General features: G+C 42.0%; 1 protein-coding gene across 1 annotated transcript in view; it reads right to left on the bottom strand.

The window, feature by feature from the left end:
• The window catches only part of LOC123751771 (aminopeptidase N), a 42,914-nt gene extending 23,731 nt beyond the window's left edge, over window positions 1–19,183 (bottom strand). Inside the window, exons 1-12 of the mRNA XM_069332433.1 lie at window positions 18,650–19,183; window positions 16,234–16,713; window positions 14,450–14,691; window positions 13,422–13,577; window positions 11,689–11,819; window positions 10,025–10,205; window positions 8,036–8,219; window positions 6,761–6,917; window positions 4,443–4,524; window positions 3,796–3,979; window positions 1,651–1,987; window positions 566–708 (exon numbers count right to left, since the gene is read on the bottom strand). Of these exons, the coding sequence (XP_069188534.1) occupies window positions 566–708; window positions 1,651–1,987; window positions 3,796–3,979; window positions 4,443–4,524; window positions 6,761–6,917; window positions 8,036–8,219; window positions 10,025–10,205; window positions 11,689–11,819; window positions 13,422–13,577; window positions 14,450–14,691; window positions 16,234–16,713; window positions 18,650–18,793 (2,421 nt within the window). The 5' untranslated portion in view covers window positions 18,794–19,183. The remainder of the gene's footprint in view (window positions 1–565; window positions 709–1,650; window positions 1,988–3,795; window positions 3,980–4,442; window positions 4,525–6,760; window positions 6,918–8,035; window positions 8,220–10,024; window positions 10,206–11,688; window positions 11,820–13,421; window positions 13,578–14,449; window positions 14,692–16,233; window positions 16,714–18,649) is intronic.
• Between the last annotated feature and the right edge of the window lie 314 nt (window positions 19,184–19,497).

The raw sequence follows: 19,497 nt of genomic DNA, 5'->3' as shown, positions 1-19,497 counted from the left end.
AAACACAGCACAAGACAGCCCAACACACCCACGTAAACACAGCGCAAGACAGCCCAACACACCCACGTAAACACATCACATGACAGCCCAACACACCCACGTAAACACAGCGCAAGACAGCCCAACACACCCACGTAAACACATCACATGACCGCCCAATACACCCAGGTAAACACAGCACATGACAGCCCAATACACCCACGTAAACACAGCACAAGACAGCCCAACACACCCACGTAAACACATCACATGACAGCCCAACACACCCACGTAAACACAGCACAAGACAGCCCAATACATCCACGTAAACACAGCACATGACAGCCCAATACACCCACGTAAACACAGCACATGAGAGCCCAATACACCCACGTAAACACAGCACAAGACAGCCCAACACACCCACGTAAACACAGCACATGACAGCCCAATACACCCACGTAAACGCAGCCCAACACACCCACGTAAACACAGCACAAGACAGCCATACCCATCCACATAAACTAACACACAACACAAGACAGCCATACACACCCCCATGTGAATAACAATCATCACCCGTCACCTTAAAGCCCTCATAGGCAGGAGTAACTCTGAGCAGCTTCTCCATGCGCATAATGTTAGCGAGGAGGACCTTGAAGACCAGCATGTCCTCCTCCTTCTCCACGTACTCGATGACGTCCAGAGCAGTCTTGTAGGAGAGATGTCCTGGAGAAGCAACTTTTTTAGAAAATGAATATGTTATACAGTGTGATACATAGTATTTAAACAGTGACACAATGTTGTTTTGGCTCTGTGTTCCAGCAAGCTGTATGTTAAATGAAATAGTCCCATTAAGGTTAAGGTGCAGGTTTTCATCATTAATTTGAGGATATTGAAATTAATATCGAATGGACCGAATAGGAATTACACTTTTAAAAAGTGCCGCTAATTCAAGGGGACTAAATGTAAATGTACACATAAAAATACTGGTTAAAAAGTCGTTATATCTAATAGTAAGTTGCAAATTTTCGGCATGCGTTGACTTCGTGAAGTCTGCGACCCATTGACAACATCAAATGACGGGTGTCTTTCCAATTGATGCTCTGCGGGGTCTCTTCTGCCGTCATCTTCAAATCCTGAGCACTGCGGGGCTGTTCTGCCCTCAACTGCGCATCCTCAAGTGAAACCCATGCTCTGTTATGTTCAGGTTGGCAGATCGACTTGGCCAGTCAAGAACATTCCACTTTTCGGCCGTGAAATACTTCGTTACTTCATAAATATGTTTGTGGTCGGGATCCTGTTGCAAGGTGCAGCACCGTCTGGTGAGCTTAGAGGCATTTGGCTAGATCTGAGCTGGAATTACAGGCTTGATCCGTTCCTTGTATGTGGACGAGGCTGGACCTCCTGTATGTGGACGAGGCTGGACCTCTTGTGTGTGGACGAGGCTGGACCCCTTGTGTGTGGACGAGGCTGGACTCGTTTGTATGTGGACGAGACTGGACCTCTTGTATGTGGACGAGGCTGAACCTCTTGTATGTGGACGATGCTAGATCCCTTGTGTGTGGACGAAACTGGATCTCTTGTGTGTTTTTCTTTTCAACATGTTCAACAGACACATCTCATGCACATCCCTTCTCTCCCCCATTAGACAAATGCGATCAAACTTACCAGCCAGAGCAAGTTCGAGAGCATCACCAACTAGCTGGCCTCTATTAAGGACATGTATAACTGTGTGGTCAGTGAGGAGCTGCTTCACGATCAGGTTCCAGTTGTGCAGGTCGTAGGTGACCCTGTAGTAACCTGCTCTCTTCACGTTGAATATGACCCACTGGTCCTTGCTGGGCAGGGCTGGGACCGTGACCTGGGACTCAGTGCTCCTCATCCACACTCGGGGCTGGGTGTGGTTGAAGTCCAGTTCGCTCCGGCTGGTGAAGCTCAAGGGAATCCACCATTTAGGGAACTCGTTCACGGTAAAGTTTTTATCCGTTCCCAGTAATAACTTTTCCTGAAATAAATGATGCATTAGAGAACTGGGTCCTTATATTTATACTTTGATATAATATCCCCAATCACTTGGGCCGGACGGTAGACTTGCAACGGTCTCGCTTCATGCATTTCGGCGTTCAATCCTCGACGGTCCAAGTGGTTTGGCACCATTCCTTTCCACCCGTCCCATCCCAAATCCTTATCCTGACCCCTTCCAAGTGCTATAAAGGCTATAAAATTTCCCTTCCCTTCAATATAATATTTTTTTTATCCAATGCATTCACTACAAGTGCTCTGAGAATATATGCCGAATTTTGAGAACATTACAAAATCAATAGTTTCTCGTTCTTGGAAACCAAAATGGCATTGTCACAATACATTATCTGTTAAATGGAGATCAGATAAAATTAAGAAAAATAATAGCAGTTATCACAGCCACGACAGGCCTACACCAGGTAGGCCTACATCAGCAGAAGTGAAGAAATGTGTTCCTTTAACACAGAGCAAATGAGTATTTCGTGTCAATGACCGACAATAGAGTTTACCAATAAATTGTCCAACTAAATTGCATTTTAGCTATAAAATAACGAAAAGCTTTCACAACTTTGTTACGATTTAAAAAAATCAAATATTATGAAGACTTTTACAGTCATACACAAAATCCAGGCCAATAACACTAATATATTCAACATGACATTGCATATGATTACCACTGAGGAGACCAGAAGAACAACAGGTACACTAAGCCAAGATTCGTTCATGAGCCCAATGTCATTAGACCATAAGAATGGCAGTAACTGCAGAAGGCCCATTCAACCCAAGTGTTTATATCCATTAAACTCACATCTATAGGTCTAGCAGACACGATCATGTGTCTATTATATAACCTAGTAATTTGCTCCATAAATTATCAATCCAATTTTCAAACCAGTATTTACCCAGATCTTTGTTGAATTTAAGCTTATTCAACCTGCATCATTGTTTCGCGGTCTGTTTCCGTGTTGATATACTTATCGCTTTATTATCATCATCCCCTCTGTTTTATCCTTTCGTCAACTGGAATTCTTCAGACATGTCATCCTTCACTCGTCGCGTGTTAAGAGTGCATATTGAATAGTGATCAATTTCTCACCATTGTATACTATGGAGCCAGAAACTTAGCAACATAAGAGGGCCAAGATAAAGTTAAAGAATAAGATGTATTATATGTTAACACCTCTAGTTATCATTCTAGTTGTCTATTGGTTTTATTTTGGACATTTATACATTGATATCTTGGCTTTAGATCCTAATGATGACTACGAATTAGACATCCAGATCTATTTAGCATTCATATTTGTCATTTCCATATTGTTTAGCTTGTATCTGGTAACTATTATAGCTTATAATAGTTTATTACAGATAGTAGTTTATCTGGTAACTATTATAGCTTTCCAGAATTAGAACCTTATACTTGTCAGCATTCAATTACATTTGCCAATTTTCCTATTATTAGCCCATCTAATAAATCAAATTTGAGTCTTCTGGCCATATTTATCACCATAATTTTGTCATTGGCAAATTGGGCAATGTGTCGTGCCCACTGACTTGGTAGACGGTGGTAGAGGTGCCAGTGGTGCCCACTGACCTGGTAGACGGTGGCAGAGGTGCCAGTGGTGCCCACTGACCTGGTAGACGATGGCAGAGGTGCCAGTGGTGCCCACTGACCTGGTAGACGGTGGCAGAGGTGCCAGTGGTGCCCACTGACCTGGTAGACGGTGGCAGAGGTGCCAGTGGTGCCCACTGACCTGGTAGACGATGGCAGAGGTGCCAGTGGTGCCCACTGACCTGGTAGACGGTGGCAGAGGTGCCAGTGGTGCTCCTGACCACCGTGATGACGGGGTAGCCGGCCTGCAGCGTCCAGGGCTCCATCACCATCTTCACGCTGACACCCAGGGGCAAGGCTGCGTCGTGGCGCGCGGCCACCGTCAAGTGCCGCCACAGGTCGTCCTGGTCCGCGTTCTTGTACTGGCTGTAAACCACAGCATTCTTGATCTTATCGAATAGTGAAGAGAGTGCTTATTCAATATGACTAAATTAGCACTTGGAAGGGAAGGGAGTTATCAAGGGGGGGAAAGCGCCAAACCATTACGATTATATAGCACTGGGAAGGGAGGGTCAGGATAAGGATTTGGGATGAGACGGGGGTAAGGAATGGTGGCCAAAGACTTGTATGGTCGGGGATTGATCGCCGACCTGCATGAAGCAAGACCGTCGCTCTACTGTCCATCCCAAGTGGTTGGGCATGATAGCAGAGAAAGAGTGTTGGATCACTTGATTGCTCATTATTAAAGAGGATAAAGTGGCACCTTGAGGTATTCTCTTACAACAAACTGCTGATTTACTCTGCAGCCGTGACCACATGTTGTGATTTGGCGATGAACCAAGATTGAATGATAATAAGAGAGATCAATAACTTCACAATATTAACTCACCATCCACGGAGAAAGTTCGTCAAGCCCTTCCTGAAAGTTTGCTCGGATAGGAAGTGTTTCATCATATGGATGACTGAGGAACCTGTGAGGCCAGCACAACATTCATATTAGTACACAGAGAAATCCTATTAACGTGATATATCAATGAACACAACCAACAAGAGCCTTGATGAGGGTTCGAACCTATGTCCTGGGTTTTCCTATGAACTTATGTCGTGGTGCAGTCGACTAGAGCGCGCCTGGGAACACCCAAGGCATAGGTTCGAACCCTCGTCAAGGCTCTTGTTGGATTTGTTCATTCATATTAGTACTAGTAAAATCATTAGTACTTCTCTCAGCCTCCTTAATCAGAGTCAACACTTTACCCCCGAGTTGCCCCGGAGACACAGGGACCTTCGTCGCTAACCCGAGGTCCTGAGGACCTCGGTTCTGAGGACCTCGTCAACAACTCTCTTAGGCGCCATTTTGGCCACAGCCTTATAATAAATTTACAAGTAAATCGTGTCTCTCGCACTTTAACTCATAACGAAAAGTATTTTCTGGGCCGTCTAGTGTCTCCTTAGGGTGGGAACAAACAACTCTTGATGTGGGAATGGACAGAACTAGATGGCGATCCCAACAATGGATAGATAGATACGGAGATCTATGATGGGTGGATGGATGGATAGATATATGGATATATGGATGGATGAATAGATGGAAGATAGTCAGACAGTCCCAGGTAACCCCAGAAAACCTCCGTAATATATATATATATATATATATATATATATATATATATATATATATATATATATATATATATATATATATATATATATATATATATATTGTGTACATATGTACACAATGCTGAAACAGAGACAAATGCGCTGGCTCGGGCATGTTGTGCGAATGGGCGACGGCAGGATCCCAAGGATCTCCTGTACGGAGAGCTGAGGCAGGGAAAGCGTCCAACAGGCTAGCCCCAGCTACGGTACAAAGACGTATGTAAGAGGGACCTGAAAGCCATGGACGTCGATCTTGCTATATGGGAGACACTGGCTGCAGACCGTTCAGCCTGGAGGCAGTCTGTTCAAAGAGGTCTCTCCAAGTTCGAGGAGTCACTTGCCAAGGAATCGGAGGCAAAGAGACAGAGAAGGAAAGCCGGTAGCCAGGAAGACAGACCAGAATCGGACTTCGTTTGTGCTCGGTGAGGGATGGACTGCCACTCTCGGATTGGCCTCATCAGTCACACCAGACGCTGCACCAGGATTGGCAACTAGGGCGCAACTCCATAGTCTCCCGAGACTGAAGGATGCCTACTACTATATATATATATATATATATATATATATATATATATATATATATATATATATATATATATATATATATATATATATATATATATATATATATATATATATATATATATATATATATATATATATATATATATTAGTATATTTTGGTAGCAGTCTTTCCTGTAGACATATTTTATTAAATATGACCGAAAAAGTAAGATTAATAATTCTAACACGAATTTTCTCAATCTTTCGTACATTATGCTTCACTGTTGGAGGTAAATCAAAAATCACTTCTCCAAAATTCATTTTTATTTCTAGTCTGACGCGACAAATCGTCAGGGAAAATCAGGGAAATGCAAGTTCTAATCAGTTGTGTATTTGTGAAGTCTTTGAAAATGTAATAAGTTTTACGAAACGCGCCCGTGTCGCGTCAGACTAGAAATAAAAATGAATTTTGGAGAAGTGATTTTTGATTTACCTCCAACAGTGAAGCATAATGTACGAAAGATTGAGAAAATTCGTGTTAGAATTATTAATCTTACTTTTTCGGTCATATTTAATAAAATATATATATATATATATATATATATATATATATATATATATATATATATATATATATATATATATATTATATTTATTATATATATATATATATATATATATATATATATATATATATATATATATATATATATATATATATATATATATATATATATATATATATATATATATATATATATATATATATACCCTTATTCACCCGGTGAGAGGACGTGCACAAGGATGCCAGAAGACACAAAATTGTCTCACACCTCAGTGGAGGTTGTTTGACATTAGATTGAACTATTTATCTGCACATCATATATTAATTACTATGATAACTAATAACACAACTTGCACCGTAACTCCTCCGGATGACAATATAAAATACTATGAAGCTAAGCAATTTCGGTACTACTTAACATAATTGTTTAAAAAAAGGATATAATTTCAGGCAACAAAGCTATATGATTAATGACTTACCCTTAAAGTATGAGATGGCATCAAACAGGTCCCATATTTCTTCTGGGTTGAAGACAGGCACTCGTATTTCGTGAGAAGATGGCTCGTGGTCTATATAGAGAGTGTTTTCGATAATATGAAACATCTCTCTCTCTACCGAAACTGTTGATGGCGTTAGCTGTGAGGGTCAGAGTAATGAAATTAATGTCACTTTTTTCTAGGGTGTCATAACAATATATTTAATTTGTACATATATCTCATCCTACCATTTTGAGAATAACCATGTTATGTTTACAACTGAATAGTTGTGTGTATTTCCCGCTTTAAGAAACATTTTTGAAGGAAAGATGTAACCCTCTTCTCAGTCTATTTGTCACAGAATTTATTTTGGCCCAGAACTATGTTGACGGCTACAGTTTATGAGGACGGGCACCTGACAGCTGGGTGGACAGCACTTCAGATTCGTAGTCTTGAGGTTCCTGGTTCGATCCCCGATGGAGACGGAGACAAATGGGCAAAATGTTTCTTTCACCCTGATGCCCCTGTTACCTAGCAGTAAATAGGTACCTGGGAGTTAGACAGTTGCTATGGGCTGCTTCCTGGGGGGGTGTGTAACAAAAAGGAGGCCTGGTCGAGGACTAGGCCGCGGGGACGCTAAGCCCCGAAATCATCTCAAGATAAGTTACCTTGCGATGATTTTGGGGCTTAGCGTCCCCGCGGCCCGGTCCTCGACCAGTTCTCCTGGTTGCTGGTCTGGTCAATCAGGCTGTTGTATGCGGCTGCTCGCAGCCTCACGTATGAATCACAGCCTGGTGTATCAAGTCACAGCCTGGTGTATCAAGTCACAGCCTGGTGTATCAAGTCACAGCCTGGTGTATCAAGTCACAGTCTGGTGTATCAAGTCACAGCCTGGTGTATCAAGTCACAGCCTGGTGTATCAAGTCACAGCCTGGTGTATCAAGTCACAGCCTGGTGTATCAAGTCACAGCCTGGTGTATCAAGTCACAGCCTGGTGTATCAAGTCGCAGCCTGGTGTATCAAGTCACAGCCTGGTGTATCAAGTCACAGCCTGGTGTATCAAGTCACAGCCTGGTGTATCAAGTCACAGCCTGGTGTATCAAGTCACAGCCTGGTGTATCAAGTCACAGCCTGGTGTATCAAGTCACAGCCTGGTGTATCAAGTCACAGCCTGGTGTATCAAGTCACAGCCTGGTGTATCAAGTCACAGCCTGGTTGATCAGGTGACCAACCCGTTCGGGCGGCCATAACGCACACATGAACAAGGTGTTGACTAACATTGCTGACAGAGAGGTACTGGAGGTAGGAGGCGAAGCCTTCACTGAGCCAGAGGTCGGTCCACCACCTGGGCGTGACCAGGTTACCGAACCACTGGTGGGCCAGCTCGTGGGCCAGCACGTACGTCACCAGGGCTTTGTGGGAGTCGTCGTCCACCGCTGGGTCGTACGTCATCGCTTTCTCACTGACCATATACATAGATAAAATGGAAAGTGTTAGTAAATATTTTTGTATTGCACTAATAATAATTGAAACAAAAAAGTCTGGATTTAACAGCACTAATCCCGTTACAAATAGCATCATCATCAATAATAAAAATATATACACATAATAATAGTAATATATGCAAATAATAATTATAATAATATTGGTGAAATTACAGAAAATATTTAATAAAAATGCTTTATATTGCTCTAATATTAATAAAATATTTATATTGCTATATAAATATATTTATATTTACTTGACGTTTTTCTTGGGGTCAGAGTCTTCTAGATGAGAAACAAACACAGTTTTGGTCTGACGTTGGTCGTTAAGTTTTTTTTTTTTTTTTTTTTTTTTTTACCTCAGGTAGGTACAGGAACAGATAACATCTCTAGCAGGCTGCAAGCTCTCCCCTCCATAATTAGAAATATAGTTCAGCCCTTATGTTTTATATATATATATATATATATATATATATATATATATATATATATATATATATATATATATATATATATATATATATATATATATATATATATATATATATATATATATGTCGTACCTAGTAGCCAGAACGCACTTTTCAGCCTACTATGCAAGGCCCGATTTGCCTAATAAGCCAAGTTTTCCTGAATTAATATATTATATCTAATTTTTTTCTCATGAAATGATAAAGCTAACAATTTCATTTTGTATGAGGTCCATTTTTTTATTGGAGTTAAAATTAACGTAGATATATGACCGAACGTAACCAACCCTACCTAACCTAACCTAACCTATCTTTATAGGTTAGGTTAGGTTAGGTTAGGTAGCCGAAAAAGTTAGGTTAGGTTAGGTTAAGTAGGTTAGGTAGTCGAAAAACAATTAATTCATGAAAACTTGGCTTATTAGGCAAATCGGGCCTTGCATAGTAGGCTGAGAAGTGAGTTCTGGCTACTAGGTACGACATATATATATATATATATATATATATATATATATATATATATATATATATATATATATATATATATACATATATATATATATATATATATATATATATATATATATATATATATATATATATATATATATATATATATATATATATATTATATTTATTCTAATCTTGTCCTTACTCTCATGGTGGGTAGAGTAAATAGTTCCGTGATTTGGGTGTTCATGGTAAGTATACCATGAACACCATATATATATATTTATAAATATAATGCCTTACACCAAACCAATAATTGTTTAGTCACGTTCAGACCTTCAACTGACTGGGAAAGCTGTCCCAAGTAACAAAAGTATTTTTAATTTTCTTCCAAAATAACAGAAATAATTTGTAAAAAAAAACAACATTAAAATGTTTCTAATATTGATTGCAGAATCATAAAGGAAACTTAAAGAGCAGTAACACTGGACTCCTAAACACAGCTGTGGTAAAACATGGTTTAGGGTATGGACAACTGCCAAGTTCCCAGCAAGGAAGATCATTCAACAATTTCCACGATCAGAAAATTGCCAAAAAATCAATTACTTTTATAGTAAAAATTTTTTAGTGATAGTTCATTGTATAATAATATTTTTCAAGTTTGATAACATAGGGCATCCATTTTTTGCAGGTTAAAATGTTATTGATGCAAGTTGACATGTATAGCAAGATTTTTATAAATTTATATTTATGTATATCATATAAAAATAAACTACATTTTGTCAGAAATTAGAAGGAAAATTTGACCGAGTCATTTCTATGTTAAAAATGTTGTTAAGAGAAAGATTAAAGAGCATAAGCCTTACTCATAATAAATAATAATACCCCAGCCCTCGAAAGCACTGCCTATGATTCTTGGCAGCGCCACGAGGTCGAGCTTGGGCAAGGAGAAGGGCACCCCGAGGTAATTCTCGAAGAAGGCGAGCATTCTGGGCGCCTCCTGTTGCACAAGGGAAGTCGTAGGCAACGTCTCCGGCCGCCCCCACACTGTTCAGGAGGAGATTATGTAGTCATTACTCTCCACACCTTCTTCCTGGGGCTTAGTGAATCAACAAACACTGTGTGTACAAAATGAAGGGAAACTATCTTCCTGTGACGATTCGAGAAAGGAACCTGTGTAAACGTAACACCGAATCTAATTCCAGAAGCACGTACAAATCGGATAACGACAGCAGCGAATTCTGCGCTAGCAAAAGTTAGAACGTTATTCAGAAACCCAAGTAAGGGGGGGGGGGGGTATGCAGAGCGCTGTACGCTGCCTACATAAGACCTGTCTTAGAGTATGCAGCCTCATCACTAAGCACTCCCCTCCCCCCCCCCCCCACCTAAAGAAACACATTTGGAAACTGGAAAAGGTTCAACAACTTGCGCCGAGGTTAGTCCCGGAGTTGCATGGGGTGAGATATGAAGAGCGACTGAAGGAACTGAACCTGACGATGTTAGAAAAAAGGAGGGAGCGGGAAGATATGATAGCAACATATAAAATACTTAGGGTGATTGACAGAAAGAAAAATAGACGAAATGTTCACACGGAATACCAACAGAACAAGGGGACATGGGTGGAAACTCAGATGAGTCACAGAGATGTTGGAAAGTTTTCTTTTTGTGAGAGAGTAGTTGAGAAATCGAATAGACTAAAGGAGCACATTGTTGAAGCAAACACTATTCATAGCTTTAAACTAGGTACATTATATATATATATATATATATATATATATATATATATATATATATATATATATATATATATATATATATATATATATATATAATCACCCTAAGTATTTTATATGTATGTCTAGGTACATATAAACTAGGTACATTATATATATAATGCCGGTCGGCATTAGCCGGTCGGCCGAGCGGACAGCACGCTGGATTTGTGATCCAGTGGTCCTGGGTTCGATCCCAGGCGCCGGCGAGAAACAATGGGCAGAGTTTCTTTCACCCTATGCCCCTGTTACCTAGCAGTAAAAATAGGTACCTGGGTGTTAGTCAGCTGTCACGGGCTGCTTCCTGGGGGTGGAGGCCTGGTCGAGGACCGGGCCGCGGGGACACTAAAAAAAGCCCCGAAATCATCTCAAGATAACCTCAAGAATGTACCAAGTTTAAAGCTATGAATTGTGTTTGCTTCAACAATGTGCTCCTTTAGTTCATTCCATTTCTCAACTACTCTCACACAAAAGAGAAAACTTTTTATTAATGTTTTAACTTTAAAATTTTATATAATTAAAATATAATTAATAATATAATTAAAAAACTTTTATATGATGTTTCATTGTATATGAAACAACACTACATATTCCGTGTTGATTATTTTCTTGTTTAGGGCTTCCGTTCCTCTCAGATGTGCTCCTGCATGTTGGTTTAATTGGATTGCTCCAAATGTCATATTTGTTCAAGATTAACTAAAATAATGAAAATTAACTCTAGAATGTGTTATACTTGTTAGAGAGTAAAGTACACCCACCTGTGATGGGAACACCACCGGGATTGGGGACGTGGACATACTGGAGAGGGGACACGATGAGGACGAGGACATAGGTGGACATGGGAGGGCTGGTCACGAAGTGGTCCACCACCCACCCTTCCTCACCTTCCCTGAAGTGCGGAGGAAATACCTTTTAATATTCCATATATGTCGTATCTTCTGCTCGGCCAAAATCCTTGCTTACATGGACTCATTGTCCTGTTGAAATATAAATATCTTTATACATCCTAGAAAGGAAAATAATCTCCAAAAATACATTCACTACATCATGAAATTCATCGAGAAGAAAAGATGGACAGTAAAATTCACACAAAGTTTTCCCCCCTAAATAATGCATTTCAAACATATAAACCTGAACTTAAAAAAAATCGTATTAACTATAATTTCTTAGTTTTACAATATTAATCTTGGGCCTTCAGCAAAACCTGAAGGGGATTACCTATGATTTCCACTTTGAATAGTTTTCAATTATAAATAACAACGGCCTCCCATGCAGCTGTTGTTGTTGTTTTAGGTTCAGCTTCTCGGAACAAGAAGTTCCAAGTAGCACGGGCTGTGGTGAGCCCGTAGTGGACTTACCTGGCACAGGAGCGGGGCAAGTAGCACGGGCTGTGGTGAGCCCGTAGTGGACTTACCTGGCACAGGAGCGGGGCAAGTAGCACGGGCTGTGGTGAGCCCGTAGTGGACTTACCTGGCACAGGAGCGGGGCAAGTAGCACGGGCTGTGGTGAGCCCGTAGTGGACTTACCTGGCACAGGAGCGGGGCAAGTAGCACGGGCTATGGTGAGCCCGTAGTGGACTTACCTGGCACAGGAGCGGGGCTGTAACTGTCTTCCATGCCTGGCAGTAGTCAGCTGCCACGCACTCCACCTCCAGTACACCTCTATAGTGACGACCGTAAATAAGGTTCGTCAACAGTTCAACAAGTTAGTGGTATCTAGGAACCGGATTCCACGTTTGCACTCGAGTGGTCAATATAGTTCCAGTCATGCACTTGTGCAAATTGATTGCATGTAAATGTGTGTGTTTATACCTTCTGGCTCCGCCATTTGTCACGTTACGCAGTTTGTAACTGACAGGTAATAATTTGTTGCCGCTCTCATGAGTGAAAATAGGTCGCATATAACTCATGCGGCTGTAATAAGCGTCTATATTCATCCCTGTTAGACATGATATAGTGTCCGTAAGGCAGGAACAGAGACTATGATAGTATTGAATCAACTCTCCTGGAGCTGTAGGCTGGGTTAACAAATATGGCCGCCAAGTGGCATCACATAACGCTCTTTAGACATAATATTATCACCACCTCTTTTTCTCTCTCTCTCTCGCTCTCTTTCACACCCTCATAGACACCCTGAAATTACAATAACGTAATAACGTGATATATCCATGAAAAAATGGTTGAAGCAGGCCGAAGGGATGGAAGCAGCGTCCTGGGCCAGCGCGGACACCGCCTTATCAATACTCACGACATTCTAAACCTCACACAACCAGGAGTCCGTCCTGGTCGTACTGGGGGACTCTGGCGACACACACGCACGGTGCCTCCTGCTACAAAGATTTTCACACACACAACGATGGCTTTTCACGACCAAAAATCACATTCACTCCCATAAATCTACCATTTGCCGGCTATTCATGCCCGTGTCACCTCTTGTGGTGGCTTTATCTTCATCAATCAATCAATCAACCATGACTGTCGTCACAGCTCACCTGGGAGTCGTGTTTAGGAGAGGCATGTTGGAGAGGGCCGTCATGTTGGTCTCCCTGGCTACGTGGAGCTCGAAGGTGGCTTTGAGGGCGGGCTCGTCGAAGCATGGAAAGGCCTTCCTGGCGTCGGTGGCCTGGAGCTGCGTGCTCACCAGGCGTCTGGAGAGGGAGCCTCGAGGTTATCACCAGACCATACTTGACGGAGTACGAGCAAGAGCTCGAAGTGAAAAGATATTTTCTATCAGAGAAAATTAAGAAACTGAAGGATGGATAAAAGAAGCTGGAGAAAGCTGTCTTACTTACCTGCAATGTATCATAATATATTGTAAATTAGTAGATAAAGCAGTAAAAAAAAAAATCTTTCTAGTTGTAAGAAAGAATGATGTAAGAAAAGATGAAACATTAGGTTTAAAAGCAAGATAAATGACATTGGTCAATGTGAGAGAAAGTTTAGCTTTAAGTATTAAGTGTTAGTAAAAGCTTGGCATAGGATTAGTTACACACAAGAATACATGTACTCATGGTTCCTGTGTTTACAATGGTGGAGAGAGATGGACGCAGGTGCTGTAGGCTCTGACAAAATGTTTTTCGCTAATGCCAGAGCATACAGCATGGTGTGTCGTGACCCCTGGTGTGTCGTGACCCCTGGTGTGTCGTGACCCCTGGTGTGTCGTGACCCCTGGTGTGTCATGACCCCTGGTGTGTCGTGACCCTTGGTGTGTCGTGACCCCTGGTGTGTCGTGACTCCTGGTGTGTCGTGACCCCTGGTGTGTCGTGACCCCTGGTGTATCGTAGACCTGATGTGTCGTAGCCCTGTTGTCGTGACCCTGGTGTGTCGTGGCCATTGTGTTTTCCCAGAGTAACATGACTGAAAACCCTCAGCGCCTGCCCTCTACCTCACGAACCCAAAAGGTTCTCCCCAATCCCTCACCGACGTACAAGTCTCTCCCCCCACCCCCCCACCTCTCTCTCTCATATACGCAAAAGTTCTCTCACTTCTCTCACCAGCGTGCTCTTGCCTCAGCACTTACCTCTTGGTACCGTCGCTGTCAGTGTACTCGACACCATAGAACCCCGAAGACTCGTGGGAGAGGGTAGCCACGTAGCTCATGGAGTAGCGTAACCTCCGGCCGGGGAGGAGCTGTCCCGTCAGGTGAGCCGTGAAGAACTGTCGGGAGACGTCGACGGTGAAGTGCTTGATCCCAGGGACACGCTCCTCTCCTCTCTCTCCTTGTTCTCTTGTGCCTGGTGTCTCCTCTTTCACTGCTACCAACTGGTTGAGGTAGTAATTAGGTAACTAGGTTACATGTTGCAATAAATCGTCGCAATAAATGTGCTGAAAGGGTTTTACAATTGGTAAGGTTAAAGAAACAGAAAAGTTAGTAAAAAATCAGTTTAGATGCGATAGTTTTACATGCTAAGTACTATCATTTTAGGAGGATAGGCTGGCCAGAAAGGCAGTAGCCCTCAGCTCCATGTCTGAACCAGATGAGATTGTGCACTGAAGCTGGACGAACGTAGGTTTGCTTGCAATTCTAATAGTATTCTTAAGTTCTTAGGTTTAACAAGTGCACGGGATAAGTTATATAAGAACGTTATCTGTGATTCAGAACAATTTCATAGCGAGTTATTGAGGTTTTGCTTGCAACCTCATATTCACTGCCATTACCCAAGCTTAATTAATTACTGATTATTTTATTCAAGTTTTCTTTGATTACAAGTTTGTACCTTATTACACTCGGCTATCCTCTATACCGGGGCGGGTTATTAATGGAACAGTGTTGTTCAGTTTTAGTGTAAAATTAGCCAGAATAGTTATGTCTGTAATACATTGTTATTATATCTCTAGATAAGCTCTGGGTCTTATCTCCCGATGTCTTTCTAAATCATTTTCCTCCTGACAGCCCTAATGATAAATTAAAATATTTAGAGAAGAACTGAATTGGCCACAGAGTATATAATAATACTATAATTGTATACAATTCAAACACTATAGTAAACTAAGAGCTTGTGATACCCTTTGTATACAGTAGGACATCCGCACTCATTTGACGATGTATCTTCTAAGTTTATTACTAAGAAAAGAGCGCGCGCTCGCTGCTGAGCGGCTCCCCTCGAGGTCAACCTCAGAGGAGTCAGTGAGAGTTCATCACTAGACGAGCGTAACACATCCCGGGTGCCCATCACTGGGGTGTGCCCATCACTCTGGCCATGTTGCCTGAAGGGATGAAGTTCAATGAACACGTTAGTAATAGGTGGTCGTGTGGCGGTGGTTTATGCATTCTATAATACACCGTCCAGCCGGAGGACCAAGTAATAAGGGGCAGGGGGCCCGGTGAGGGGCAGGGGGTCCGGTGAGGGGCAGGGGGCCCGGTGAGGGGCCAGGATATGCCAGGTGAGTGAAGGGACGTGAGGGGCAGGGGGCCGGATGAGTGAAGGACCGCCAGAAAGTGTTGCAGCATTATACAACACCCAATTTTTCCCCACTTGTTAATACTCAATAAAAGGCAACGAAAAACGTGCAACATTTGGCGGTCTTGAGATATGTACCACCTTGAGGTAGTTTTATATAAAAAAAAATGGTGCAAGTGCGTGACAATTTCAAATAAAAAATTGGTTTAGATCTTTTATGGAACATTATATAAGAATGAAACGTTATAAAAACTATTAACTATTTTCAAAAGCTTGCCTCAATGAAAGATGCATTATATCATAAGGTCTGAGTAGGAGCAACTGGTCTTCCCACAGCCAACTCCTCCCCTTCTGTCTATGGTTTTCTCCAAAGCGCCTTGGTCTAAAACGCGTTTTCACTCACCTTCGCGGAGCTCGTCTGGATGGTCATATTCAGAGCATGCAAGGTTATATTGGACGTGGGCTCCAACACTTCCACCTCCACCTCCATGAACCCGTGGATGGAGTAGTTGCCGTTGATGAAGGGCTGAACCTTGATGACGTAGTGGATGGGCCTCAACGACTTCGGTAAGAAATAATCCTTTCTCTTTTCCACCGCTTCATCCTTTCCAACCGTGATCACTAGGACCCCTGGGTCCTCAGTGACCCCTGGATCCTCAGTGACCCCTGGATCCTCAGGGACCTTTGAGTCCTCAGCGACCCCTGGGTCCTCAGCGACCGCCGGGTACTCAGCTGCGGTGTTAATAAAATGTGATGGGGAGTTATTGGTGGTTAATGAAAGATCAGGTGATCCTGAAGGCGTGGACGCCGTAGCTCCTGCAGTTGTCCCCGGATGGCTGACAGACGAAGTCCTGTTCCAGCCGAAGTTGTCCAGTGGTTCTAACTGAAAATGATAATCGTTTTTAAATATAAGGGTTGTAGGACAGGTATACTGAGGTGTAAAGAGTTATAATAATAGGTGCATTGAGATATGAAAGAGATAAGAGAGACAGATATGAGAGAAAATAATTACCACCACTTTAATTACATTTATAATAAACGGGCCCAGTGCCCCCTTAATTGTTGCTCTTTTATGTATTGATCAGTGGATGGGCGTTGATGCCTTGTATGTTGACTTTAGTAGAGTTCTGACCAATGTGTTAACATCATCATCTTAGTGGTAACCTTATATGGTTTGTAACTGCCCTGTGTTAGATAAGGTCTAGTAATCTCTGGTATTTCTCCACAATGCTGACATTTCCTCCTCCTCCTCCAGGAATGTTGAGTGATTGTTGCCGCCGGTGGCAACTAGTTTATTGAACACGCTATTCTCATCCTGTTAGCTGTAGCGTAACAAAAAAAGGGTTACAGAGGGCACAAAAAGTCTTAATCAGACCTCAATAAAGAATTTTAGATTAATAATTACATCTGACCTGCGCATCTTATCTGGAACCCATTAGCCTATTTCCCATACACGTGGGTATCCAAGCCTGATGTGGTGTAAGTACACTTCTATTGTTCTCTTTCACGAAAATAAGCGTTTCATAATTGGGTTGTATTCTTGTACCTGTCCGCTGATCCTGAGGATATCTCAGGTGCTGAGTTGCCCATCTATTCCGGCTGGACGGTAGAACGACGGTCTCGCTTCATGCAGGTCGACGTTCAATTCCCGACCGTCCAAGTGGTTGGGCACCATTCCTTCCCCCCGTTCCATCCCAAATCCTTATCCTGATCCCTTCCAAGTGCTATATCGTCGTAATGTCTTGGCGCTTTCTCTGCTGAATTATGGTCCCTATACATCTTCTGCATCGCTCTGTCTCTAATTATTTTTTTAAGCTGTGCTAAAAGGCCTGGTCGGAGACCGGGCCCCGGGGCTTTGATCCCTGGAACCTCCACAAGGTAGACTCTGAATTGTTAATGTCTATATTCCTCCTCTTATAGCTACATGTTATACAGCTTTATCTCCAACGTTATTCTCTGGTGTTCCTACATGACTTGACACCCACTTTATAAGTATTTAGTGACCTTGACGTTCGAGTGTTTATTAATGCTATAACTTTTGTATGTAAATTGTATTGTCACGTAATTGCACTGTTGCAAGGTTTCAACGGCCATTCTCGAATCTGTATGAAAGACAAAGTGTTGTCAGTTTTCAGCCAGAGCATAGTCATAACACCTTAGTAGGTGTTTTGTAGGCAAGTAGTAGTAGGCATCTTACAGCCTCGGGAGACAATGGAGTTGGGCTCTGGTTGCCGAGGCTGGAGTGTCCTCTCCAAGGCACAAAGCCTGGCTAGGTCGATATGGAGGAGAAGCTGTTACCCATACAGCAGGTCCCCCTTCTCCACGTTGCTGTAATTGTCCAATGGAAAGGCAAACGCCAATACGCTTGGTTCCAGCGCCGTCGCAGGAGCTGCCAGAGCGAGGTTGAACTAAATAATTTTAACTATAACTATAGAATTCTCTACTTTAACCGTAGCTCAAGAGTCTTGTCTCTGCTGGTCTACTGATTAGTCTGTGAAGCATGTAAAGCTGTCAGATGCCAAGTTTGCTTCTATATTCACCTGTGCAATGATTCTCAGGCAGTTGGTAGTCTAACCCTTGGCCTTGCAACTTCTCAATCATGAACTCGGTCGAGATGAAAGGTGGCTAGCAGTGCCCCTAGTATTTGAGCACTAAGCACCGCCGGGAATTCCATCTAACAACTGTTTTTAAAATATTAGTGATTACGAACTCTGAAATTCACACTTACTTTTGCATATATATATATCTTTTTAACGGAAGTAACTCTGACAAGAAATATTTGTTTAGATAGATGTAATGGGCAAGAAACCAGAGCCTACCATGTTCTCATATATCAAGGGGACGTGAAGTTCATCTCTGAACCGGCGAAAGGTAGTGGAGACAAGTCCCTCCGGCAGTAGCAGTAGGAGGAACCCGCGCCAGAGGCATACCGCTGATGGGGAAGTTCCATGGCCCCTGAGCATAACGGCGGCCTTAGTGGGAAGCGGGTTGCTTCGCCCTCTGGCCAGGCGAGTCTATTGTCGTACTAGTATATTTGAGTTTGTTCCTAGTGATGATGTTGATAAATTTGCTTCAGACGTTTGTTGCGTCGAGGACACTGCTTCCAGAACTGTAAATCAGAAACATAAGTAGTAAATCTGATTCAGTAGTACTGAATCAGTAATCAGTAGTACTGATTCAGGAAACAAATGCTGGCGGAATTAAATAATGTATATTCCTACACTTGTTTTGAAGACCACCAACGCATTCTCTGCACTGGAGGACGATTGTACGCGGGAGATTGTGGTTCGCTCCACAATGTAGTCAGAAGATTTTTAGCAGGATTCCAGCAGGAACGAAGCGACACGACAGGAAAGATTGGAATTTTTTAAATGTTGAGTGATTCTCAAATATGTAGACTTTTTTTCCCCCAAGGATGAGAAACTTTATATATATATATATATATATATATATATATATATATATATATATATATATATATATATATATATATATATATATATATATATATATATATATATATATATATATATATATATATATATATATATATATATATATATGTGTGTGTGTGTGTATATAGGGGGGGGGGGGGTGCCACCTTTGGTGCAATTATAGGGACCCACAGCCTCAGAGAAGGGAACACAGAGCATTCAGGGAAAAACTT

Source organism: Procambarus clarkii, chromosome 4 (assembly GCF_040958095.1).
Source record: "Procambarus clarkii isolate CNS0578487 chromosome 4, FALCON_Pclarkii_2.0, whole genome shotgun sequence".
In the NCBI taxonomy this organism is placed as follows: Eukaryota; Metazoa; Arthropoda; class Malacostraca; order Decapoda; family Cambaridae; genus Procambarus; species Procambarus clarkii.
The sequence above is the reverse complement of the archived record's forward strand: the minus strand, read 5'-3'. Positions and strand labels throughout refer to the sequence as shown.